The 25,878-nt window shown below is 30.0% G+C and overlaps 5 protein-coding genes across 8 annotated transcripts; 3 read left to right on the plus strand and 2 right to left on the minus strand.

Moving 5' to 3' along the window:
• Window positions 1–126: 126 nt before the first annotated feature.
• Window positions 127–4,123, minus strand: LOC107943635 (actin-like). Of its 3 annotated transcripts, none has more exons than XM_016877409.2 (6): window positions 3,982–4,123; window positions 2,564–2,636; window positions 2,072–2,465; window positions 1,265–1,878; window positions 489–572; window positions 127–257 (listed from the first exon to the last, which is right to left on the minus strand). In XM_016877409.2, the coding sequence occupies exons 2-5, from the start codon at window positions 2,621–2,623 to the stop codon at window positions 507–509; spliced, it is 1,134 nt and encodes a 377-aa protein (XP_016732898.1). In that variant the 5' UTR covers window positions 2,624–2,636; window positions 3,982–4,123; the 3' UTR covers window positions 127–257; window positions 489–506. The 3 variants fall into 3 exon arrangements, with proteins under 3 accessions (XP_016732898.1, XP_016732897.1, XP_040941884.1); XM_016877408.2 differs by having other exon boundaries at window positions 480–572; XM_041085950.1 differs by having other exon boundaries at window positions 480–572; window positions 2,564–2,632; window positions 3,982–4,104.
• Window positions 4,124–6,556: 2,433 nt separating this feature from the next.
• LOC107943634 (WUSCHEL-related homeobox 2) lies at window positions 6,557–8,278 on the minus strand. The gene is made up of 2 exons (XM_016877407.2): window positions 7,969–8,278; window positions 6,557–6,981 (listed from the first exon to the last, which is right to left on the minus strand). The coding sequence occupies exons 1-2, from the start codon at window positions 8,276–8,278 to the stop codon at window positions 6,557–6,559; spliced, it is 735 nt and encodes a 244-aa protein (XP_016732896.1).
• A 4,838-nt stretch (window positions 8,279–13,116) lies between these two features.
• LOC107943633 (ubiquitin-conjugating enzyme E2 7) lies at window positions 13,117–15,912 on the plus strand. The gene is made up of 6 exons (XM_041085951.1): window positions 13,117–13,296; window positions 13,401–13,503; window positions 14,270–14,367; window positions 14,446–14,546; window positions 15,076–15,153; window positions 15,586–15,912. Exons 1-6 carry the CDS (start codon window positions 13,254–13,256, stop codon window positions 15,661–15,663), a joined length of 501 nt encoding a protein of 166 aa, XP_040941885.1. The 5' UTR covers window positions 13,117–13,253; the 3' UTR covers window positions 15,664–15,912.
• Window positions 15,913–17,197: 1,285 nt separating this feature from the next.
• LOC107932686 (histone H4) lies at window positions 17,198–17,729 on the plus strand. Its single transcript, XM_016864784.2, has one exon. It carries the CDS (start codon window positions 17,343–17,345, stop codon window positions 17,652–17,654), a length of 312 nt encoding a protein of 103 aa, XP_016720273.1. The 5' UTR covers window positions 17,198–17,342; the 3' UTR covers window positions 17,655–17,729.
• Window positions 17,730–20,594: 2,865 nt separating this feature from the next.
• On the plus strand, window positions 20,595–25,582 carry LOC107932600 (ACT domain-containing protein ACR9). Of its 2 annotated transcripts, none has more exons than XM_041085952.1 (6): window positions 20,595–20,990; window positions 21,121–21,348; window positions 21,817–21,922; window positions 23,025–23,376; window positions 24,175–24,459; window positions 25,217–25,582. In XM_041085952.1, exons 1-6 carry the CDS (start codon window positions 20,837–20,839, stop codon window positions 25,325–25,327), a joined length of 1,236 nt encoding a protein of 411 aa, XP_040941886.1. In that variant the 5' UTR covers window positions 20,595–20,836; the 3' UTR covers window positions 25,328–25,582. The 2 variants fall into 2 exon arrangements, with proteins under 2 accessions (XP_040941886.1, XP_016720173.2); XM_016864684.2 differs by having other exon boundaries at window positions 20,620–20,990; window positions 25,213–25,582.
• The last annotated feature ends 296 nt before the right edge of the window (window positions 25,583–25,878 follow it).

Here is a 25,878-nt window from a genome sequence, read left to right on the forward strand (position 1 = left end):
ACATGAAAAACCCCTCTTATATATAAATAAATTCTTTAAAAAGAAAACAAAAGAATAACATTGATAGGAGAGTTCAAAATGTCCCTGAGGAGTACATAACAAAACGGAGAAAAGCTAGAGAAATAATAAATCACAAATCCGTTGCCGTTTCATTGAATGAAAATCGTTAAAACATCTGCTAAATTGGAAGAAATAAAAATAAAAACGAATGAATGTTGAAGCTCTTATCATCATCTCCATTCTTTCTTAAGCTTTGCCTGATAACAACGGTGAAAGATTTGCATTAATACGAATTATTATATTAGCAATTTTTTATATATTTTTCTTTTTTTATAGAGCAAAGCTTTATAGTTTATTTTTTTTCGAGAATAAATATTAAAAAAAAGTGAAACAGCATAGATAAAAAAAAAACCTTGAGAGCTGAATTTGTTTTTTTTTTAAATAAATAAATTAAATTAAATTAAATTAAACGACATTACTTGTAGGACCTCATGCGTTGTGAAGAACTAGAAGCACTTCCTGTGCACAATAGATGGGCCAGATTCATCATACTCTGCCTTAGCAATCCACATCTGCGTTACAATCCCAAATGAATAAAATGCCTTTAGTATATGCATGAATACTCTCAGGTTGGTTTTGAGTCGGGTCATTTTGGAACGAGTTAATTTGAGTTTTAACATTTTCGGATTATTTTGGGTTTGAAATTTGACTTTCCAAGTAGGGTTATTATGAGTTTTGATCACTTCAAGTCTAGATCATTTAGGATACGGGTTGTTTCTGGTTCAGATCAAGACCAGATTGACAGGTCTATGCATGAAGCTTACTAGAGAGAACAAGCGGAAAATATACTAATAGTATTCGGTTCCAATGTGGGTATTAGTATGTTCAATTTTTTTCATGTATTTGGATCATCTTTAGCTGTAATATATCTCCATACCATTGTCTAGATAAGAGTCTACCACAAGTAATTTAATTAAAATAAAGAATAAGAGCAACATAGCCAGCACTATGTTGCTTTAACTCTCCATTTTAGTTGAAGCACCCATATCCGACACTTATCTAGACATGAATATAGAATATGATCCCATAAAGAACCCCAAATACACAAAAATCTTTTAAAAAAAAATAAAGATTAAACATATTCGATATTTAAATCTGAGTCTAAGTAACATAGCTTCCTAAAACATAAAGCACTTTTAATATGAATGGTAAATGCATGGAGTCTGTGATGAGAATGGAATTGTGAAAAAAGTAGATAAAATACCTGCTGGAAAGTACTGAGGGATGCTAAGATAGAGCCTCCAATCCAGACACTGTATTTCCTTTCAGGTGGAGCCACCACCTTAATTTTCATGCTGCTCGGGGCCAATGCAGTGATTTCCTTGCTCATTCTATCTGCAATACCGGGGAACATGGTAGTTCCACCACTGAGGACAATGTTTCCGTACAAATCCTTCCTGATATCGACATCGCACTTCATGATAGAATTGTATGTGGTTTCGTGGATGCCAGCAGCTTCCATTCCGATCATGGAAGGCTGGAAAAGGACCTCTGGGCATCGGAAACGCTCAGACCCAATGGTGATCACCTGGCCATCGGGCAACTCATAGCTCTTCTCGATGGAAGAACTAGTTTTGGCAGTTTCAAGCTCTTGCTCGAAGTCGAGTGCGATATATGACAGTTTCTCTTTCACATCTCTCACAATTTCACGCTCAGCTGTAGTGGTAAACGAATAGCCACGCTCAGTCAAGATTTTCATAAGGGCATCAGTAAGGTCACGACCTGCAAGGTCGAGACGGAGGATGGCATGTGGGAGGGCATATCCTTCATAAATGGGGACAGTATGACTCACACCATCTCCAGAGTCCAGAACAATACCTACATAAGGAGAACAGTTAGTATATGTGTTGAATCATGAAAACATGACAGTGGTAGAAATGGCAACCAACTTCGAGCTCACTTTATGTATTTCCAATGTAATCCGCAATGTCTTGAACCGAAATGCCAATTTTGACTTTGAGATTGTTAGTTCAAGTTTTATCTATGAGATTGAGACTATTCAATTGCTTACCAGTTGTACGGCCACTAGCATAGAGGGAGAGAACAGCCTGGATAGCAACATACATGGCAGGAGCATTGAAGGTCTCGAACATGATTTGGGTCATTTTCTCACGATTGGCTTTCGGGTTCAGTGGTGCCTCAGTGAGAAGAACCGGGTGTTCTTCTGGAGCCACACGAAGTTCATTGTAAAAGGTATGATGCCAGATCTTTTCCATATCATCCCAATTGTTGACAATACCGTGTTCAATAGGATATTTTAGAGTCAGAATACCACGCTTGGACTGAGCTTCATCCCCAACATATGCATCTTTTTGACCCATGCCAACCATCACACCTGTATGACGCGGACGACCTACAATGCTAGGGAACACAGCTCTTGGAGCATCATCACCGGCAAATCCAGCCTAAAAAGAGCAAAATGCATCGTTGAAAAAGATCATATATAAATCTAAAACCAACAGCGTAGAACACAAGATCATAAGATAGTATCCTAAATTTATACCTTAACCATTCCAGTTCCATTATCGCATACGAGTGGTTGAATATCCTCGCCATCTGCCATCTTGTTTTGCTAGCTAAAACGAAACATAAGAATTAGATCAACATCACAGCAAAACGAGAATCATGGATTCAACACTATAAATTTTGAATCATTTATGAGAAAGATACTGGAAAGATATATGCAAAATAAAATTTGTGATAAAATTCCAAATTCACAAATAATTAATCAATTGCAAACAAATTGTTCAAAAACTACTGCGATTAAATTAGACAACAGAATCCTTCATATAATCATACATTCTTATTTTCATTAATCTTTTTGGTTGAAAGCTAATTCATCGAGCATTAAAGATTAGAAGCTAAAGATTCCAAACAACAACCATTAAATCAATTAAACAGATAACGGATACATACAATCCCCTACAAAATTATCACAATGCTTAGCAAAACCATATCGAAAACCATCAATTTATGACGTTATATAATAAAAATGGAATATAAAGTTTTCATCCATTGTCATATTTGTTTCTTATATATTCTCAGGCACCAAACAGTAGATAAAGGATAGATTAAACTGAGAGTGAATACATACAATTCCTACAAGATTATCACAATGCTAAGCAAAATCAGATCGAAAATCATCAATTCATACTATATTTAATCTATTGTCTTCTTGTTTCATATATATTCTCAGAAACCAAACAGTAGGTAAACGATCAATTAAACTGAGAGACAATACATACAATTCTAACAAAAGTATCACAATGCTAAGCAAAATCAGATACGAAGATCATCGAACTATGATGTTATATAATAAAATGTGAATCTGAAATTTCCATCTATTGTCCTTTTTTTTCTATATATTCGCAGGAACCAAAAGTAGCTAAATTATCAGTTAAACTGAGCGGATACATACAAATTCCAACAAAATTATCACAATGCCAAACAAAAGCAGATCGAAAAGAATCAATGTATGATGTTATATAATAAAACAAGAATCTGAAATTTTCATATATAGTCTTCTTTTTCCCAGTATACTCTCAGGAACCAAACAGTAGATAAACGATCAATTAAACTGAGAACGGAGACTTACATTTCCTACAAACTTATCGGAATGCTAAGCAAAATCAGATCGAAAATCATCAATTTATGACGTTATAAAATAAAACAAGAATCTGAATTTTTCATCTATAGTCTTCTTTTTTCCAATATATTCTCAGGAACCAAACGATCAGTTAAAATGAGAGCGGATACGTACATTTCCTATAAAATTATCGCAATGCTAAGCAAAATCAGACTGAAAAAATAAATAGTTTATACTTTACATAACAAAACGAGAATCTTAAATTTTTCATAGTTTGTTTCCTTTTCTTTTCCTATATTTTCTCAGGATCCAAACAATAGCGAAAGAGAAATCACCTGCGCAAGAGCCAAAGGAATCAAAAAAAAAGGAAAACCAGAGATAGATGATCTCCAAAAGAGAAAATAAAAAAAAGAACGGAAAGTGAAGAAATGAAACCCTTTTTTTGAAATTTAAAAACTTGAATGAAAAATCTTTTTACCGGGTCTTTCGGTTATATGCTCCTTTAACCGCGCTGATAAAACCGGTTTCCCATCAATCTTAGAAAAATTATACTTAAAAAAAAAACTGCAAATTAAAAATGGAAAAGTTAATTTGTCAATAAAAAATGGGAAAATGAAAATAAAATTTTAGAAAGGAAAAAAAAAATTAGAAAAGTTTAAGATAAGTAGACCCAAATCAGTCTTGTAATTAGTTTTACTTACACCTGTTTATGGCCGGGCTACTCACCCAAACTCGAAGACTATCTCGAAATTTAAAAGGGTTTAGACAAAAATATTATACTTAAAAAATGAGTTTAGGCGAAATAAATAAATAAATAGGCCAAATTAAAATATGGGTTGGGCTCAGGCCTGAACATTCAAGGCTCGAGCTGAACCCGACTCGGCCTGACTCGTTTTAAGTTTATAATATTTTATATTATATTATTTTTATATATTATGTAATTTAGAACACATTAAAAAAATAAAAAAAGATACTAAATATATAATACTACTCTAATTTAAACATTAAAATAATATTAAAATGGTAATATGAAAAATTTCAATAAATAAAAAAGTATAAAATTATTAAATATTAAAATAATATAATACAAATACTTTTTAAAAAATAATATCGGGGGCCTAAAATGGATATTGGTTAGTTTTTTGCAAATATGAACGGGTTTAGGCAAAATTTGAAGTCCAAATTTCGAGTCAGATTGAGCTTGAACAAGCATAAAATATATTAATATCATGCTTAAACCCTGTCCACGAGCACCTCTAATTTTACTAACAAAAATATTTTAAAAAGAATGTTTATATATATATTTTTGTAATTAAATTTAAATAATGTATTTTATTATTAATTAACAATTATAATTATGCTAATATATAGTATTGTATTATAATACAATCATTATATATGTGAAAATTTTTATGTAAATAATACATTTTTAAAAATATATAAAAAAATTTAGATGAGTTTTTTTATTGAAATGGTTAAATTAAAGCTATAAAATCTTAGGTTTAAATTTTTATCATAAAAATATTACATAATAGTATAAAAGACAATAATGTCGTTAAATTAATATTTGTTATCTTATAAAAATAATAAAATTTTAATTATTTTTTAATTGAATTGAGACAATAAATAATTGTATAGATAATATAATCTAAAGAGCATGTGTAATTTTATGTTCCCGTTGGTTTACATATTTTGTTTACTTCGTTTATGCTAAAACTGTTTATGAGTTGAGTCGAATTTAAGCATAATATATATTAAATTATTTTATACTTGTTTAAACTCAATTTAACTCGAAATGTGGGTTTAAAATTTTGGTCAAGCCCACTCATATTTGTAAATGGCTAATTAAAAGCTTTTTTTAATTTATTATAATTTTATATATAATCAACTTAACATTTTTTTTGCTTATTAATATTGTTGTATTATATTTTTCTATAAATTTATCTTTTATGTGTTACAAACTTAAGAAAACAAGACGGTCTGGACCGAGTTCAAACATTGAATATTTGATCCCGATTTCAAATCATGTTTTAGACAAACCTATTGCTATTAATCCTTATAATGTGCGTAAGTTGTAGATTTAATAATACATGTACTTAAATTATCTATAGACCCTCTCGACCCATAAATAGAAAGATAATGCGCTTCAGTGCACTTGAACCCACATTTTCCTGCATTAGCAATAGTCTTCATACCAATTGAGCTAAGATTCAATCTACTTAATTTCTATATTTTAGCTGCAAAATACTCTAAAGAAGCCCGTGTGTTGACTTAATAGTTAGAGTGTTCACTGTTTCAAGTGTGACCTAAGTTCGAGTCACACTAATCGCTATCAAAACTTTACTCTCCTATTATGATTCACAAATTAGAAAGAAAAACACTCTTAAGAGCTTATTTTTTTATAATATATAGATAATAAAAATCCTACTAATATCTATCATAAAAAAAACTTTCATTAAATTAGACGAAGTAGTATTTCTAAAATAAAAGAATACTGATATGATTAATATTATTCACCAGTAAAATTTTTAAAAAAATTATGATAATAAACATTAAACTTTAATTTTTAAATTTAAAAATTAAATAATAAAATTCAAAAAGGAAGGAAATTAGTATATAGACATGTGTAATACTTTAAATGGTTAATAGTTATATCTAGAATCTTAATGCAACATCCAGAATGAACAATGAGAGACAAAAGTAAAAACAAAAAGTCAATGACATAATATTAGAAACCGATTACCATTACCACCTTGTAGAAAGAACCTTTCGCTCAACACAAAATAATAATAAAAATTAAAAAAAAAACATTTCAAATACTCAAATGGCCATTAATTCCATAAATCAATGTTCTTTGAATCAAAACCCTTGATTTTTATTTCCATTTCCTCCCCCACCCCCCAATCACTTTCAGAAGAAATCAATGAAACGATGTTCCCCAGAACCTTCATTATTACTTTCATGGTTATCAACACCACCAGCAGATATCGTCGTCTCACATGAAGTTGAACCAGTTGGTGATGATGAAGCCATTAACGTCTCTTCGGAAACACCAGTCGGGTGCAATGGAAACAATGGCAATGTCTCGTGATGATTAGTGGCGCCGCCGCCATTGTTGAATGCTCCAGTGTATAAGTTTTCAGTATCAGGTGATGGAACCATGGTATGATCATAAGCATTTCCGTTGTAAAATAGAGACTTTCCAGTTTTACCAATAGGCCTGCCTCTTCTTTTAATTGATCTACTAGGGAGAAGAACCTTGGGACACTGAGGGTAAAAGCCTAGATGATGGTGATGATCAGCTTGTGGTACAAAATATGGACCAGCACAAACAACTGCAGAAAAACAAGAACAGATGTTCTATAATAACACAACAAATGGAAATATAACATGTTTTATCTTTAGAGTATTGATTATATAGATTGTAAACTATAAATCAGTTTGAAAGGAACAGTCAGCAGCATCAAATATATATACAAAGAAACTATAGGAAAACATGGAATTCCAACAAAAAAATGTAGTTTTTTAACAGATACTGCAGAAAACAAGCACAGATGTTTTATATAATACAACAAAATGGAAATATAACATGTTTTGTCTTTCTGACTGTCTGTAGGGTATTGATTATATATATTGTATCCAATACAAAGAAAATATTAAAAAAAAAGCATGGATTTGATCCAAAAAAATTGATTAAGCATGGATTTGATCCAAAAAAAATGATTTAACTTTCTTTAAACAATGTAGTTTTTTCAACAGATTTTTAAACCCTTTTGACACACATATCGACCAGCACATACAACTGCAGAAAACAAAAAGAGATGGTTTCATATAACACAACAAATGGAAATATAACATGTTTTTGTTTGTCTGTAGGGTACTAGGGTCTTGATTATATCGATTGTAACCTATATACAAAGAAACAATAAAATCAAATCCAAGTAAAACGTGGAATTTGATCCAAAAAATGGTTTTTTTGAACAGATTTTGAAACCCTTTTGGCACACTTATTGACCAGCACAAACAACTGCTAAAAACAAGAAAAGATGTTTCATATGATACAACAAATGGAAATATAACATGTTTTGTCTGTCTGCAAAAGATGGAATCAAATCCAAGTAAAATATGGAATTTGATCCAAAAAATGGTTACTTTACTACAAACAATGTAGTTTTCTTTAACAGATCATGAAACCCTTTTGACACACATATCGAGCCTATCTGCATGTAAAGACACCTTATAACGAAACTCCATATATATATAAACAACGATAGTAAACAAGAAAAAAAGTAATAAAAAATTTGGGTTTTCGAGAAAATAACCATTGGTGCAAGGAGGAGGATGAAAAACAGGTTGAGCTCGATGATGATGGTGAATGTAACGGTTGATATAAGCCAAATTCTCTTGCTTTTGTTTCTGCCTTTGACGAGCTTTATGATTTTGGAACCAATAGAACACGTTTTTGCCTTCAATGGTGCCATAAGCTTTGAGCCTACTGGTTATTTGCTGTATCTGATCAGCACTTGGGGTTCTTATCCCTTGCTTGTACAAGCTTTCAAGCATGCTTATTTGCTCCTTCGTCGGGTTCCACCGTGAATTCCCTCCACCACCGCCGCCGCCGCCACCTTCCATTTGCAGATAAAGAAAATGAGGGTTTGATTTGGATTTTGATTGATTATTGGAGTAGGGTTTTGGGAGTTTGGTTTAAAAAGAAAAAAAATAAGGAGGGTGTATAGCGATTGGCATGGGAATTGGATTGCATGGCTTTTGGACTATTTGTTTAAATAGAAGAGAAAAAAAAAATAGTCAAACAAGTAAAGATGATGAGAGAGAAAGAAAAAAAAATTAAGAGAGTGAAAGATTTGAGATTGACATGCGTATTGTTTTTTGCGCTGAAAATCTCTGAAAACATGGCGGGTAGCGGCTGATGAAGAAGGGGTAGTCGTCCTTTGGTTAAATATTAGTTTCAGTCCCTTTATTGTTCTAAAAAGCCGAAATTGCCCCAGCAAAAAAGTGGGTTGAACAGTTATAAATTGATGGTAGGGTCTCGGGAATGAAAGAAAATTAAAAAAAAAAACTTGATCATGGATACGCCATTGAAGGAGGGGGGGAAAAAAAGACAAAGGGTTGGGTTGTAAAGGAGAATGGCAAGGAGGGGTCGTAGGGCTTTGGGAATTGAAGTAAAGGGAGGAGAGAGAGAGAGGACTCAACAGAGATGAGTGCATGCAGATGAAGATGTATCGTCTAGGTTTAGGTGAACACTGTGTACTCTGTGGGTGTTTAGACTTTAGCTGCCTTTTGCTTCATCTTCTATATGTTGCTCCTTATTATATAATCTATACATATTTTAATACATATCTACATAGATATATAACTAATATGTATGGACTGGTTAGGTATAAGGGAAAAAAACTCGAAAATCTAAATCTATTTAAAATATAGTGTTTGGTGTTGTTGAAATATTTAATTTTTAAAAGAGATTTTATCATTAAATAAACTAAAAATAATGAAATACTTGTAAATAAATATTAGTAATTTTATTTAAATATAATTAATTATAAATAAATACTACATGAAACTTTAAACTTAATATTAATATTTATTTTTAATAATTATAAAATTATATTCCATCATTATTTATTTATAAATCTTTCAATATATTTTTATTTTTTTAGTGAGGATATATCATGGTACATTATATATTATTTTTTATAATATTGAAATTTTTTTAATTTGCAATAATTTCAATATAAATTTATAACTGATTAAGTTATATATAATAAACTCAACATATATTTGCATAGGTTGAAAATCAAATTTAAAATTTCCTAATACCTCGTCCTTACTATTGATCTAAGGAGCTAAGGTTTCATAGATAGTGTTGTATTCGGTTTTGTTTTCATAAATTTTATGAAAAATCGAATTCAACCATTTTTTTACTTTTTTTAATTAAAATTGTTCACACTAAATTATGACGCATCATGTAAGAGAATTTTTTTTGGAGAAAATTTTAAAGCAGGGGTGAATCTAATGTACAGAGCGGTCTTGACCCTAAAATAATAAAAAAAGCTTTGTAAGTCTCTTAATAAATTATAAAATAAAAATTAGTGTAATGATAAATTTATTTTTTAATTTCTAAAAAATTATAATTTATTTTTGACTTATTTAATTATGTTCTTACACTTCCTTCTTTTTAAATATTTATCATTAACAATTATATCGAATTAGCACAATTTTATGTTGATATATTACATACACAAATAATTATATTAATCTAATATAAATAAATGTAGGTATCAATTTTTTATAAATGTGTACCAGTGCATCAAAATCAAAATTTTATATATATGTATGAACCATAATTTAAGTTTTAATTATGCAACTGCACCGAATCTTAATTTATGTATGGTGATCATTGTCCCTTTCTTTTGCCAACGTCACCTCCTCTAATCTTATCTTCGCCTCCACCTTCTTGCCACTCAATGTTATCACTATTCGCCACTCAACATAATAATGGCTTTTTGCTCTTGCGCTTTTGGTGCATCTAAGTGTCATGAACCCCATGCGGCGGGGCTAATGCCGAGCCTCTAATGGCTCATGTCATGCGCCTTTGATGACTTGTTTTCCTTGAGCTTGTGGAGGCTTGAAGTCAGTGACTTCCTGTCTTTGTTTATGCTTGAGCTGAAAGTGTTGCGCCGAGGTTCATTGGGAAGATCATAGACATTGACACCCAAAAACAATACACCAATTTGCAAAGCTAATGCTGGTTGAAGCCTAAAAAATGGGGTTGTTTTCACATTGTTTATGTCTTTCTTTCCGTTTTTACCAATTTCTTAAGATAAAGTGCTTTGTTGGTATGGTCTAATCTTCAATCAGACTGTCATATTGTTCGCTCTAACTATAGTATGCGAAGGCTCACCTCCCTATCTACTTTAGATTTTTTTTAAGATCACGGTTCATTGTTTTGATTTAAGTTTTGTTTTTTTAACAATAGCATTAAATATTTTAATCATATCTATTCTTTTTTTATATAATATTTAAAATTATTCGTAACTCCTTCTCAACTCATAAATAAATTCATAAATAATAAAATAACGTGCTTAAACGTACTCGAATATGCACATGCTAATTAAGCTAAGACTCAGTATGATTTTGGATGGGCAGTACGGTGCGTTTAGCTTACTTTTTATCTCACATTACAGTATTATTATACCATCTAATCTCATCGCCACTGTTATTTTTACACTAACCACAAATAAACACACTATTCATCTAAACCCACGCTCAACCAACTAGATTTAAGTTCTTTATATTTAATGCGAGCTTAAAACCCTTTTGTGTTTTTTTTGTTATTTTTAGGGGAAGGGGGATTTTAGGTCACCATGCAACCATTCCTCTTTATAATGGAACCTTTATTTAAAAAAATAAAAATATTATTTACTTGTAATTTTGTCTATTAAAAGTCACTGCGATAGGTAGCATTTATTTAAAGATTGTGGAATTTGGTGAGATCCAACTCAATCTACGGATTGGTATTAAATTTTAGAAAAGCAACACATAATAACCTTAGTGGAAGCCAAGTTTCTTTTGTTTTTTGTTTTAGTAGAAATGTGGATGACTTGCTACTCTTTCAACAGGTTAACGTTTTTTTCTTTTTTTTAATCAAGCATGGTCATATCAACGGGTGCCTCGTGATTATAACTTAAAAAATTTCCCCCGTGTATATATCTTATCAAATTAAATTATAAACATTATTTTAATTTATTAATCCTTCCAATTACAAATGAATTATTATTTACATAAGATTAAAATATTAATATCATAAACCTGTTAATTTTGACTTAAATTAAAAATTTTGATTCAATCAATCTGATTTTATCATGAATTACATTTGTACATTTACCTATTCTATTAAATCAAACGATTATTTGATTAACTGTATAGTTTTATTGGTTCAATCAATATTCAATGTATAATTCATTAAATTGGATCGATAATCATATAATTGATGTCATAATCATTCAATAACATTAGTAGTTAGAGGAGTGTATAATTGATCAATACTCTTAAATCGATCAAAACTTTAAAATTAAAAATCAATGATCCAAAGTTTTGATATGTTTCGCTATATGATAATGAATTCCAAATATTTATACTTAATGCTATATTTATGTAGATAAATTTAATTGGATCAATGGTTGTACAATTAATTATACAATTTATCTAATTAAATCAATGATTGTACCGTCAACGTTGCAATTTATTTGATTACACTAATAATTAAAGGAGTATACAATTGTTCAATACTTTTAAAAATACTTACATACTATAATATCATCACCTTCATGGGTAGATTCATTCCATTAGATCAATGATTGTACAATTGATGGGATAACACGTTCAATTACGTTAGTATTAGAGAAATATACAATTGATCAATACTCTTCAAATTACTTATACACCACAATGTTAGTACATTAGATATAGACCCGATTCAACTGGTTCAATGTCATAATATTCAATTATGTTTGTAGTTAGAGGAATGCATAATTGATAAACACTCTTAAATTGATCTGATATTTAAAATTAAACATTGGCGGTCCAATGTTTTGATATATTTTACTATTTGGTATTGATTTCCAAACAAGATACTCAATGTTGTGTTTACATGAATAGATTCAATTAGATCAACAATCGTATGATTAATTATACAATTTATTCAATTGAAACTATTATTGTACAATTAATATCGTAATTTATTCAATTACACTCGTAATTAGAGGTATATAAAATTTATCAGTACTTTTAAAAATATTTATACACTACAACGTTATTATCTTCCTACATAGATTCATTCAATTAAATTAATGGTTGTACAAATAAAATTCAATAAAAAATAAAATAAACTAAAGACAATGATAAAATTTAAATATTTTTAAAACGATCATAATATCAATATATAAGAAGAGAAGGATTTAATCATAAACTTTTAAATAAAATAGTTTTTAAAAAGAAATTATTCAAAAATGAAAAACATTTAAGCATTTGATTGAAAGGTTTGTTTTTTTTTTAAATTATATTTTGCATTTAATATATATGAAATACCTTTCTTTTACTTGTTATTTGGTGGCATGGTTAATAGTTTAGTGGAGTTGTTAATATACAAAAACATAAATTTAAGTGTATTAAAAATATATTATTCTCTTAGAGGATATAATTAGTTCTAATTTTTGTCTAAAACAAAATAGATATAATCAAAAATTATAATAAATGAAAAAATTATACGAAACAGTGATTGCATATCATTCTTTGTCTCTTCTCAATTGGAGAATGATAATAAAATTGTTAAAAAAAAAAAACAGCCGTCCTGTAAAAAGGACCAGCGGATTAAAATCTTACGTGGCAATTTCTGTTTCGTCCAAAACGGTGTAACAAATTGGACCCATACACGATCCTACCTCACACGATACATGAGCCCACAGTCGGCGAATTCTCTCAATCCATATATGTACTGAATTAAAGAGTCGGCTTGTATTTTTTCTTACTTTTCTTTTCTCTGCAAATGACAGAGCTTTTCTTTTAAGCTCTGCTTCTCTCAATTGTTTATATGGCATCTCAAGCCAGTCTCCTCCTTCAAAAGCAGCTCAAAGGTAACTTATTATTCTTCATTTTTAATGATTTTGAATATGAATTTCGAAGGATTGTATTCGATTTTGAATCGTGTTTTGATTGATCGAGTTTTTTTTTTTTGCAGATCTTTGTAAGAATCCGGTTGATGGTTTCTCAGCCGGATTGGTTGACGAGAACAATATCTTTGAATGGAGTGTTACGATTATTGGACCACCCGATACTCTTTAGTAAGTATATATATAAATTTCTGAAATTAATCGTTTATTTATGGATTTCTTTGATTGGGTTTTGTTCGTTGATATTGGATGACGGATTGTGGTTATGATTTATGCTTATTAGCACTTTGCCTTTTGAATAATTAGTTCAATTTAGCTGAATTTTGATTGATGCTAGAGTTGATTTTAAGATGTTTTGTTGAATTCGAAAGGAAAATTGGGTTCCAAGTTGGAGGTGATTGTGCGGTTTGGAATATTTGATTTTTGAGTTTTTACCACGTTTTGCAGAATGACATCAGGTTAGTTTTATCGAATTGGTTTTATAGCATTGATAAGGGTACAAATTGTTTGTTTTCAGCATTTGTAGGGAATGACAATGGATATGGGTAGCTTTTATCATTGTAAATATACATCAGCAACTTTCCTCACTAGAACTGGGTTTTCAATTATTGATTTAATCATGGTGAATAGTATCTTAGCTTATAATTGGAGGTTTGCCGGTTTTGGCAAGTATATATTGTTCTTTTGCTTTTTGGAATTTGCAACAATAGTAGCTTATGGTCTTTTATGTGTCTTTACCCTCGTTTTGCTTTTTCTCCAATTTATTGTTTTTGTTCTTGAGTCATATACTCGTATTGACATTGAATTGAGCTGTGTAGGAACTTTTTTACCAGTCATGACTGAGGATTTGTTTGTTAATCTCTCTTCTGGTGTTATGTCTTGTAACTTTAGGATTTTTACTTGTTAGTGTTCTTTAACATAAATTGTCTAATTTCAGTGAAGGGGGATTTTTTAATGCCATCATGAGCTTTCCACCTAATTATCCAAACAGCCCTCCAGCGGTGAAATTTACGTCAGAGGTTTGGCATCCTAATGGTATACCTTTGTAACTTTAGCTTCTTATGTGCCTTTATGTATGCGCAAGAATTAATTTTGGTTTTACATGTTTTCCAGTTTACGCGGATGGGCGTGTTTGCATATCAATTCTTCATCCTCCGGGTGATGATCCAAATGGTTACGAGCTTGCAAGTGAGCGCTGGATGCCAGTACATACAGTATGTTTAAGAAATCTCAATTACTTGTGAATTGTTCTTTTCTTATGCCCACTCAAGTGCTTTTAACGTTACAAATACTGTAGATTTAAGGTTTTCTCAAATTTAACTACTTGATTGGAAGCAAGTAATTATTTAATCAGACAAGAAGGAATATTGTAAAGCACTATCATATGGTCATATTCCATGGAAATTACAAGAGATATACATGTAAATAGAAACAAAAATTGTATACGAATCTATACGTGAAGTAATTATTCACTCTGAAACAACAATTTGAAGAGGCAAGTTAAATGAGCTAGCTTCAATCTGACCCTAAACTTGATGAGATGTTGAAAAAAAAAACTCATTTAGATTACCTTGATTCAGATGAAGGCTTGGTTTAGTTGATAAACAATTAAGAGTCTCAAGTCATAAAGTTTAGTCTTATCTTCTTTTGATTTAAATTTTATAAATGATCAAAGATATTTTTTCCCTAATGCTTATGGCTTCTTTTTGTGATCATCAATTCTAAATTCTTACTATGTGCCAGGTCGAAAGTATTGTGTTGAGTATCATTTCAATGCTTTCCAGCCCTAATGATGAATCTCCCGCAAATGTTGAAGCTGCAGTAAGTGATCGTCGTTTGTCTCTTTCTACCTTCATTATGGGTATTTGATTTCATCAGTTTTTGATGCAAACATCCATGGCATATGCTAATGTTGTGAACCTAAAACTTCTATCACGGACTCTAGTGTAGCACAATTTTCTATAAAACCCTTATTGGATCAAGCTTGTATAGGGATCAATTTTTTTATAGTGAAAATGGATGAAAATTTTAATAGAAAGAACCAGTTTGCTCTTTGATCTAATGTATAGGAATAATTTGTCCATTTTTTTAGTAGAGGGTGCAAAATGCAATATGGCTCTTACCTCTATCATAGTATTTCTTATGTTTTTTTACTAATGATTCCAAAGTTGCTGTTTGATATCGGTTTGTTACTATCATCGATGTAATCCTTACCTGTTTCTTACGATCGAACATCTTTTCACACATTTGCAGAAGGAATGGAGAGAGAGGAGAGATGAATTCAAGAGAAAGGTCAGCCGCTGCGTTAGACGGTCACAAGAAATGTTATGATCGGTTTGCTAGTGTGGTGCTTCGGCTCTACATCCGTAACCGACGTAAGTGCCTTAATTTATTAAGGGAAAGATGTGGCTCATGAATCTTAAATGTCCTTGTAGAATACCATTTGAAAGTTCTCACCTTTTTTTTTTTATTATTTTACTTATATTGCCTTTCCTTTTGATAATTGTAACAACTCTCAAATGTTTTATGTATTCAAAAGCTTTTTGCTTATTAATGACAATTTGTGTTCCATTAGATCCATTCATTGGTCTTTATTAGTAGCTGCATTTGAACCAAACCGGTCCTTTTATTATAAAATTTCATTTAAATATGAAGTTAGTGTATCAAATAAGGTTATATTTAAGGGAAAAAAACACTAATAATTAATATACTTTTCATTTTCATGAATTTAAATAAGAAATCAAAGTTAATTTTATAAATACGGGTCATTAATAGTGAGCGAATTCGATTCGAATCAAATTAATTAAATCAATTTAATTTTTTTTTGAATTTTGAGTTTAAATCAAGTTGAATTTTCAATTTGAATAACTAGTATAATTCAAATAAATAAATACTAAACCCTTTTATTTTCCTTTCTCCCAACTCCCCTAACCCTTACTTTCTCCCAACAACTTTTATTTCTCCCTAAACCCCCAAAATTTTTACTTCACTCCAAAACCCTCAAATTTTTTTTCTTTTATTTTTTCCTAAAACTTTTACTTCTCCCAACCCTAATATTTCTTTTCCCGAATTTATGTCTACTATTTATAATATTAAATTAAATTTTATATTTTGTACTATTTATATAATTTAATTGTTTAATCATGTTGAATTTTTATCAATTTCTATTAAAATTGAATTATTAATGATGCCATAAAATATTCGTGTTAAAATTTTCTGTTGGTATCAATTTCACATTTTATCTTTAAAATAATTTTTATTAAAAAATTATATTTTTTACATTTAATATATATTTTAATTTTAAAATACATGGTGACAATAATTAGAAGATAATTGAAGTAACTAAGCAAGCAAATAAGCTAACCATATATAAAAAATTAATAAATAAATTATAAGGGGTTGAAAGTTAATAACAAATTTGAAGCAACTAAGCAACTACAAAGACTTAAAGTCATTTTTTAAATTTAACTCGAACAAATATAGTAGATTCGATTTGAATTTCATCTAAGCCGACAAGATTTGAGAAAAATTTAAATTAATTTAAAATGATAAAATAAGATTCATTATCTCAATAAACTCAAATTTTTTCATTGGATTTGGGCTGGCCCCTACTATTTTCATAATTTAAAATATAATTTTGTTTATGCGAACCGACAAAAGATGAAATTAGAATCAGGCCCGCCTTATTTGAAATTCTTAAAAACATTCAAAAAAGCGTAATCCATGCATTGATATTACACGCTTGAAGAGCCGTCGATGAGAACTGCATCAACGGTAAAGATATACTCATCTGGTTTTCACGGGGATCAATACTTTCAGCCGTCGATAAAAGTTTAATCGCACGACTTACATTTTCCCCCGCCAAAGTATTCAAAATCCCTCTTAGACCCTCCAAATCCTTTTATATAAATAATCCCGCGATTCCGTTAACCTTCACAAAACAATCTAGCTTCTCACACTTCACCTTGAAAAAGTCAAATTTCCCAGAAAATAAAAAACTTTCCAGCAAAATGTCAGGAAGAGGAAAAGGAGGTAAAGGTCTCGGAAAAGGAGGAGCCAAGAGGCATCGTAAGGTCCTAAGGGATAACATCCAAGGTATCACTAAGCCGGCCATCCGTCGTTTGGCTCGTCGTGGAGGAGTTAAGAGAATCAGTGGCTTGATCTATGAAGAAACCAGAGGAGTGTTGAAGATTTTCTTGGAGAACGTCATTCGCGATGCAGTGACTTACACTGAGCACGCTAGAAGGAAGACCGTGACGGCCATGGATGTTGTTTATGCTTTGAAAAGGCAAGGCCGTACTCTCTATGGATTTGGTGGTTAAGTTTTCGGTTTCTTGTTCGTGTTATATTGTACTATGTAATCTTTGATTATCATCAATGGATTTCGTTAAGAAAAATCTATTCTCGCTTATTTTGAGCTTTTTTATTTACTGTTTTCGACGAATTGTTTTTTTACTTCGAAGTGAAACCATGATTCAATAGGAAGCTAGTTGTAAAATCACTTTTATGGTACCTATTAATGGTTTTTTTTAAGTTGCATGTAATTTTCAGCAGTATAATTTTAAATTAGGTAATTGTTAATATAATGTGTAAATGGTATATGCTAAATTAGGATTAAATATATAACATATATAATTATTATATGTTAAATTAAAAGCAAATTAATAAAATATATAATATTAGAGAGACAAATTTGATATTATACCATTGAAAATATATTTATTGAGGAAAATTGTTAAGGTTGGGATTAATTATACATTTTTGAAATTAATATATATTATAAAAAGATAATAATTATATTTTTTATAATTACAAAATTATAAATTTTTAGATATGTTTGGTTGTGAAAATTGAAATTATAAAAGTAACATAATATATATTTAAAAAAATATTATAAAAAATTATTATAATGATAAAATATTATAAAAATATCATTCTAATAATTTCAATTTTCACAACCAAATATTGCATAGAAGATTATTTTATAATTACATTGAAACATGTTTAGAAAATTACAATTTTTTGTAAGTATAAAAAAGTGCAATTATTATCTAAATAATTATCATTTTATAATACTTAAATTAAGTAAAAAATAATATAAAATTTATAATATATAACATTTATAAATAATGTTTTATAAATTATTTAATAACTTTTATAACTATTCTTATAAATAATATAATTTTGTCATAACTTTATGATGTTATTTTTTATATTCAAGTTATGAATATATTATTTTTATAATATATAATATGGACACATAAATAAGTTATATTTCTATTTCTTGGTCAAAAATTTCTAATAAGTTATATATTATTATAATACATTTATAACATGTTTTTGTAATAACCATTTGACTATAACTTTAGAATTTTTTTAAGATTTAAATAATATAAAATTTTAGTTATAGCCTTATAAAATATACAAATAATTTTTATAATCTAATATTTTAGAATTAATAATATAAGAAATATTTTGTTATAATCATCTCAAATACTCGCATATATTAATGGCTATAATCTAATTTTTATAATTTATGTAAAAATAATTTTTAAAATTAGATTAGGGTGTAATTATCTCCAATTGTCACCCTCACCCTAAAAATTGAACAGTGTAATTAGAGTATCTCAATCACGATAAGACCTAGCAATTACAATTGTTATTAAATATGTCATTATTATGTAATTATAAGTAGTTACATCACGGGGCTTCAACTCCCTAAAAAGGAAACATTTTCATTTAGACATTTTAAAAATTTTAAAAATTTAAATTGATAAAAGTAAAATTATACTTTGAACCCTTAAAATTAATAAAAACTTAATATAATCGTTTAAAAATTATAAAAATCTGAACTATTAAAATAATAAAATTATATTTTTACTATTATAAAAATTATAATTTAATTTTTTAACCTAATTTTTTTTTAAACTTCGGCTTTTGTTATATCCAAAATCCAATTAGTAGATATATTTTCAAATAGTACCTAGTACCTAATAATTATAGCTCGCTCCATTAAACATCTTTGCAACTTGTCAAAATGCATATTAAAAAATAGATTATTAGAATCTGTGGAAGCCAATAATCTCTCAGCCGTCACTGCATCTTTGTTGGTTTTTATAATTTTTGGTTGTTTATAATAAATTATCTTCAAAAATAATGATTGATTAAATTAAAGTTCGGATAATGTTGGACTTTTTTAATTGTGAATTATTTGGGTTATTTGGATAACATTTATTTATTTAATAAAATTACCATTTTAATTTAATATATGGTTAAAATTAAATTATTATATGCATAAACAAATGGATTATGATTGAAATATATTCAGTCTAATTTTGAGGTAAGTTAAAAATAGACGTACATACAAATCGATTTAAATATATAAATAATCGATTCAAAAGAAAAATAAACAGTATTTTAACATAACAATCAATTTAATTTTTAATTTCAAAATTCATATATAATTATTAATATTATTAATTTTTTGTTAAATCTAAATTAGTTAAAACTTATTTTTTAATTTACATTAGCGTTGAGTGGGTAATTTTTTTTATTTTAAAATGCCTCTGCAACAATTTTAACCCAATGATATATTAGTCCTCACATGCTATTTGAGTTCTGACTCAAAATTATAGAGTTGAACTTGAGATTGAGTAACTCAAGCAATCAATAGAATCAATTTTAGTTACTGTAGTACTTGATTTGAAAAGCTTATCAATTTAATGGAGCTTTTCATTTTAATAAATTATGAAATTACATTTTCTCCTTTTTATATTAAATATAAATAAGTTCAAGCTTAAATATAAATATGCTTAATCTAATTGTAGCTCAAATAATTCGATCATGTATTGAGACAAGTTCAAATTTTAAAAAATTAATATTATATCACTTATTTTGATATTAAATATTAAATTTAAATCGAGTTTATACTTACTCCTATTCGAATTGGTCTCAACTCAATTCAATTATAATAAATAAAAAATAAAACTATCTGCCGTATTAAAAATTGGTCACCGTTGCCTTCCCTGCCCGTGACACTGACAATATCTTTTATTTTTCCGTTCTTTTCCTTTACTTTTTAAATTTTCCGAAACGACAAAAAAGGACACCTGTACAACAGCATCCGAAACCGATAACGGATCTTCGGTATATCCCGTCAAAATTTTAACCACCAATATACCTCCACGTGTCGGTTAAAACCTCCCCCAAATCCTCATTGTTTTCATTTTGCTGACGTGGATTCTTTCTCCCCTATACGACCGTTCACCGCCAACTCAAATTCACTGCCTTCCCCACTTTTATTATCCTTTCCCTCTTTTTTTTTTTGTTATCTTTTTCTCCGGAGATCTTTTTAGAATTTGATTTTAAAAAAGAAGAAGAAAATTTAGCAAAAGAAAAAAAAAAAGCTCGGCGAAGAAAGTTCGCTACGTTTCGACTGTGAGAGATTGTTTTGCGCTGAGGCAAAATCGATTCTCCGGCGCAAATTTCACCGGTTTTGTCAGGAATGGGAGTTCCGACCGACGACGCCGTTGTGATCCAAAAAGGAAAGGAAAATGGAGATCCTCACGTAATCACTGTTAATTGTCCCGATAAACATGGTCTCGGATGCGATATTTGTCGTATTATTCTTGATTTCGGACTTTACATCACCAAAGGAGGTCAATTCTTCTATGCAATTATAAGATTTGTTTTTATTTAAATTAGATTAACGTTCGTTTGAATTTTGAATTTCTTTTTGTTTAGATCACCTTTTTTTGAAAACTGCAATAATTTTTTTTTGGTTTATAGATGTTTCGACGGATGGAATTTGGTGCTATATGGTCTTTTGGGTTGTTCCTCATTCGAGCTCACCTTTTGTTAGGTGGCCGAGTTTGAAAAACCGGCTTCAATCGTTATGTCCTTCTTGTTCAGTGACGTTTCACTTTGAAGGTCAAGCTTCGAATTCCTCCGCCCCCGCGGCGTCTCCGGTTTACTTGTTGAAGTTCTTTTGCCTTGATCGGAAGGGATTATTACATGGTAATTGTGTGTGAGATTCCGATTAAACCTTTCCTCCTGTTTATGTGCTATGTTGCTTCGAATTTTCATTTATTTTGAGTACCTTTGTCGGTGTTAGATTCATAGATGTATCGGAGAAAAAGTTAAAATTTGCTATAGGTTCCTGTACTGTTTACAAATTCGGAGTTTAATACCTGTACCTTTAATTTTAGGAATTTAGCTCTTCTATTTTTCAAATTTCTAATTTTATGTCTAATTGTTAACAATTTTTAAGAGTTTCGAAAGTTGGACCTGAATTTTGAAATCTAAAAAGTAAAGAACTAAATTCCTAAAATAAAAGTATAAGGACTAAAACCTCAATTTACAAAAGGTATAAGGACTTATTGCATGTTTTACCAAAAAAAAACTTAGATAATTTTGACCGTACTGGACATATTGTGTACATTGTGTATTATTTGGTTCTAATGTTGCTTGGAATCTTTGCTTTAGATGTAACACAGGTTCTTAGTGAGCTTGAGCTCACAATTCAAAAGGTGAAAGTTACTACAACACCTGATGGCAGAGTCCTCGATCTCTTCTTTATAACCGATAACATGTGAGATTCTATTCTGAGACTGTAATATGTAATTGCGGTGTTATGTTGCTGAGGAATTCTCTAATTGATATTATTTAGGGATAAATATTAAAACTATACTTCAACTTTAATTTTGTATCATTTTATACATGAAAATTTGATTTAATTTAATTTTCATAAAATCACTAACAACATTATCTAATTAGCACCATTTTATGTGATATATTGTATACACAAACAATTAAATTCATTTATTTAAATATGTATAATTAAATCAAAATTAAAGTTTCATATTTATAATTGCACCAAATTAAAGTTTATGTATCAAATTGTCTATTGAACTAAAATTCATATATAAATTTGATATTTATCCCTGTTATTTACGGGATACTTTAGTTCTTTGTTTCTGGTTGATAGATAGGTTGGTGAATCTTAGGCTTGAGCTCTTAGATGTTTCCCAGAAGGTATTTAATTTTGGGACCATTTATCAAGTGGTCCATTTCTAATGAAAGTGAAATGTCATTCATGTAGTTTGTGGTTTTATTTTGCCTTCGTAGCCTCATTTCTGTTTTCGTTTCTTATTTGGTTCCCTCTCTGTCCATGTTGCTTTGTTTATTTTTTTTCTTCAAGTACACGTGTTCAGCATTCTTACTTATGGAAAATCCTGGTAAAACTGAACATAAACGTATTGGACACGATACTGATAATCGAGTCCAAATATCATAGCTGTCTGCTGCAATTTTCTTGTGGAAAATAATTGTACTGCTGCTTTGAACTTATAGGTTATTGAGAACGTCTCTTCATTGAAAAGTGAAAAATAATATGGTGCATGTATTCCCTAGGATTAAATCACTTTTTGAGTTTTGACTTGACAATTATTTCATTATTGGGGCTTGAACTTCTTTAAGGTCTTGAAAATCTGAAAGTTCAGGCTCAAGTTCAGGCTCTAACGTGTAAACAATTGTCAAGTTTAAAAATTAATTTGGACAAAAAAACTCAATCCCTAAATAATGATTTAACCCTATTGTGTATTGATGATTTAGCTTATGAATTATAATTAAGTGGTCAACGGATAAAGTAGTATGGTTTGGTTATAGTCTCAACTATGTTAAAACATTTTCAGGGAGCTTTTACACACAAAAGAACGACAAGATGATACATATAAACAGTTAAATGCCGTGTTGGGTGAATCATGTATCAGTTGTGAACTCAAGTTGGTTGGTCCTGAGTATGAACGTCATCATGGTATCTCATCACTTTCTCCTGCTATAGCGGAAGAGTTATTCCGTTTCGAGCTATCGGATAAAGAGACTCGTTCCCAAGCTCTTAGCCCAGATATGGCGAAATTGAAGAAAGCTAGTGTGGTGGTTGACAATTCATTGAGCCCAGTTCATACATTGCTTCAGATAGTTTGTGTGGATCACAAAGGTCTTTTCTACGATGTCTTGAGAACTTTGAAAGACTGCAATATCAAGGTATTCTGCTAAACTGTTAAATTTTGAGAAGCTTCTTAAAAAATTAGTTTCCGTTGTAGGTTATGTTGCTCTTACTATTCACTTTGACAAGTTCCTTAGTTATTGGAAATACACATGTCGAACACATAACCAAATCCGTGTGACAGAGATTGTAGAGTACTATAATTTGCCTGTTTAATTATGCTGCATGGTTCCCACATTTCATGACTGCTAAATTCATATTTTGCAAAAATGGCATAATTGAGGGTTTAGGCTTGTTTTCTTGAGTCACAAGATTGCCTCTTGCTGAATGAAGGTAAGGATGTGCAAAAGTGATTTCAATTATGAAATCAGTTTTGTAGGTGGTTAAAATAAGTTGGTCGGTTATCGGTTATGAAAATTCATAATCGGACTGACCAACTTAAAAGGAACTAAGAAAAAACCAAAAATATTTGTTTTAACTGATTTTACCGTCGGTTCAATTAGGTTCGTTAAGTCTATTTTTCCCTTTTCTTAACCGAATCGACTTATTGCTTTCTCCTAAATGAAGGGCTCATGATGAAAATGACATTATATCTCTATGTTGCTCTGACTCTTCATTGCTTGAAATACCCATATCTCACACTCATATGCAACATATACTCAGACATGAATATAAAAATCCTGGAAAATATTGAACATATCTCTAACCGAAAATCACACTCGAATTTGAGTAACTGGTCTAACGGATTGAATCTACATATCTCCTACTTCCTCCTACACTGTTAATTTGACTTAAATTTCGTTTTTGTTGATAATGGCTATCTTGTTTTTTTACAGATAGCTTATGGTCGATTCTCATTGAACTCCAAAGGTTATCGTGATCTAGACTTATTTATTCAGCAAAATGATGGGAAAAAGATTGTGGATCCCGATAAGCAAGACGGATTATGTTCTCGTTTGAGGATGGAAATGCTTCATCCATTGCGTGTTATCATTTCGAACCGAGGGCCAGATACTGAACTTCTGGTTGCTAATCCGGTTGAGTTATCTGGAAAGGGAAGACCAAGGGTTTTCTATGATGTTACACAAGCTTTAAAGTCTCTTGGAATTTGCATATTCTCGGTAAGTTATAACTTCCAAAGAGAATTATTTTGAAACCTATATATGCATATTGTAAGTTGTAACTTCTGCAATTTGCCATGATATATGGTAATGATAGGAAAACAATAACGTAAAGCTTGGTAGTTTAATCTAGAATATTGAGTTTGTCTTTCTATGGTTTAAAACCTATGTTACTTGGGTTCGGTTGACTTGTACACAAGTATATTCCCGTCTTTGGTGGTTCAAATTAGAAGATTAAGCTTGTATTTCTATAGTGTAGGAGCAGTATGGTAGGGTGATTGGCTAAAAGTTCATTCCCATGTTACTCGGATTTGTCTGAGTCTCAGACACTGGTATACTTCCGGGTTAAGCTTGGTAGTTTAATCTGGAAGATTGAGTTTTTCTTTCTATGGTTGAGGACCCATATGGTAGCGTCATTAGATAATAGTTCATTCCCATGTTACTCGAATTTGTTTTGAGTCTCGAGCATGGGTATTAAGTTTGGTAGTTCAAACTGGAATATTGAGCTTGTATATCTGTAGTTTAAGACCAGTATGATAGAATGATTGGCTAAATAGTTCATTCCTGTGTTATTCGATATAACTACGAGTGTCATTTTCCTTGTTCAAAACGCATATGTTAACCTGATTGCCTAGTAGTTCATTCCAATTTCACTCATATTCGATTATTGAGTATTAAACACGGGTGTGTTCAACTCTCTGTTTTCCAGGATTTTCTTTGTTCAAAACTAACTTCATTTTCGTGGTGTTTTAGGCAGAAATCGGAAGACATTCAAGTTCGGAACGGGAATGGGAAGTGTACAGGTTCCTTTTGGATGATAACTGCAAATTCAAATTCTCAAGTATTGGAGGTAGAAATCAGATTGTAGATAGAGTTAGAAGATTACTCATGGGATGGTAAGAATGGTCTTCTTCTTTGTATCTTATGATTCCTAGCATCACCTGGGTGTCCAAACCCGACCGAGACCACAAGCGCAAAGTTCCGATCCGCGTTTGTATTTTGACGCATTTAGCTTCTTTGTATTGTCAAATAAACCTTTTAAAATAACTACCAAGTGAACATATCTCACCGAACACCCTGAACTTTCTAGCTGTAAATTTGTAGGGAGGTTAGATTGTGTTAACATTGTGACTAAAGCTGTTCATTTGCCTAGTTACCCGTTCGAAATTTGAAAAAATTTGCGTACAAATAAGCTTAAAAAAAATTTTAACTTGTCATTTCCAAACTTGAACTCAACCCGACCTATTTTTAAAAGTTTTTAATTTTTCATATTATGTTATTTTTATATATTATGTAATTTATAACACACAAAAATTAAATCTATAATTATATATTAATTGTTTAAAAATATTTGAGATAAGTACATATAAAAATTATTAAATATTAAATTGAAAACAATATAGATAGATTTAAAATGGA

The sequence above is a fragment of the Gossypium hirsutum genome, chromosome A13, assembly GCF_007990345.1.
Source record: "Gossypium hirsutum isolate 1008001.06 chromosome A13, Gossypium_hirsutum_v2.1, whole genome shotgun sequence".
NCBI lineage: Eukaryota > Viridiplantae > Streptophyta > Magnoliopsida > Malvales > Malvaceae > Gossypium > Gossypium hirsutum.

Coding starts and splice junctions, on each gene's coding strand:
- LOC107943635 (XM_016877409.2), bottom strand. CDS start 2,623: ATGGCAGATGGCGAGGATATTCAACCACTCGTATGCGATAATGGAACT. Junction 2,466..2,563: donor ATGGAACTGGAATGGTTAAG/GTATAAATTTAG, acceptor TGCTCTTTTTAG/GCTGGATTTGCCGGTGATGA. Junction 1,879..2,071: donor TGCTAGTGGCCGTACAACTG/GTAAGCAATTGA, acceptor CTCCTTATGTAG/GTATTGTTCTGGACTCTGGA.
- LOC107943634 (XM_016877407.2), bottom strand. CDS start 8,278: ATGGAAGGTGGCGGCGGCGGCGGTGGTGGAGGGAATTCACGGTGGAAC. Junction 6,982..7,968: donor TCCTCCTCCTTGCACCAATG/GTTATTTTCTCG, acceptor GTTTTTCTGCAG/TTGTTTGTGCTGGTCCATAT.
- LOC107943633 (XM_041085951.1), top strand. CDS start 13,254: ATGGCATCTCAAGCCAGTCTCCTCCTTCAAAAGCAGCTCAAAG. Junction 13,297..13,400: donor CCTTCAAAAGCAGCTCAAAG/GTAACTTATTAT, acceptor TTTTTTTTGCAG/ATCTTTGTAAGAATCCGGTT. Junction 14,547..15,075: donor GCTGGATGCCAGTACATACA/GTATGTTTAAGA, acceptor ACTATGTGCCAG/GTCGAAAGTATTGTGTTGAG.
- LOC107932686 (XM_016864784.2), top strand. CDS start 17,343: ATGTCAGGAAGAGGAAAAGGAGGTAAAGGTCTCGGAAAAGGAGGAGCC.
- LOC107932600 (XM_016864684.2), top strand. CDS start 20,837: ATGGGAGTTCCGACCGACGACGCCGTTGTGATCCAAAAAGGAAAGGAA. Junction 21,349..21,816: donor TCGGAAGGGATTATTACATG/GTAATTGTGTGT, acceptor TCTTTGCTTTAG/ATGTAACACAGGTTCTTAGT. Junction 23,377..24,174: donor TGAAAGACTGCAATATCAAG/GTATTCTGCTAA, acceptor GTTTTTTTACAG/ATAGCTTATGGTCGATTCTC.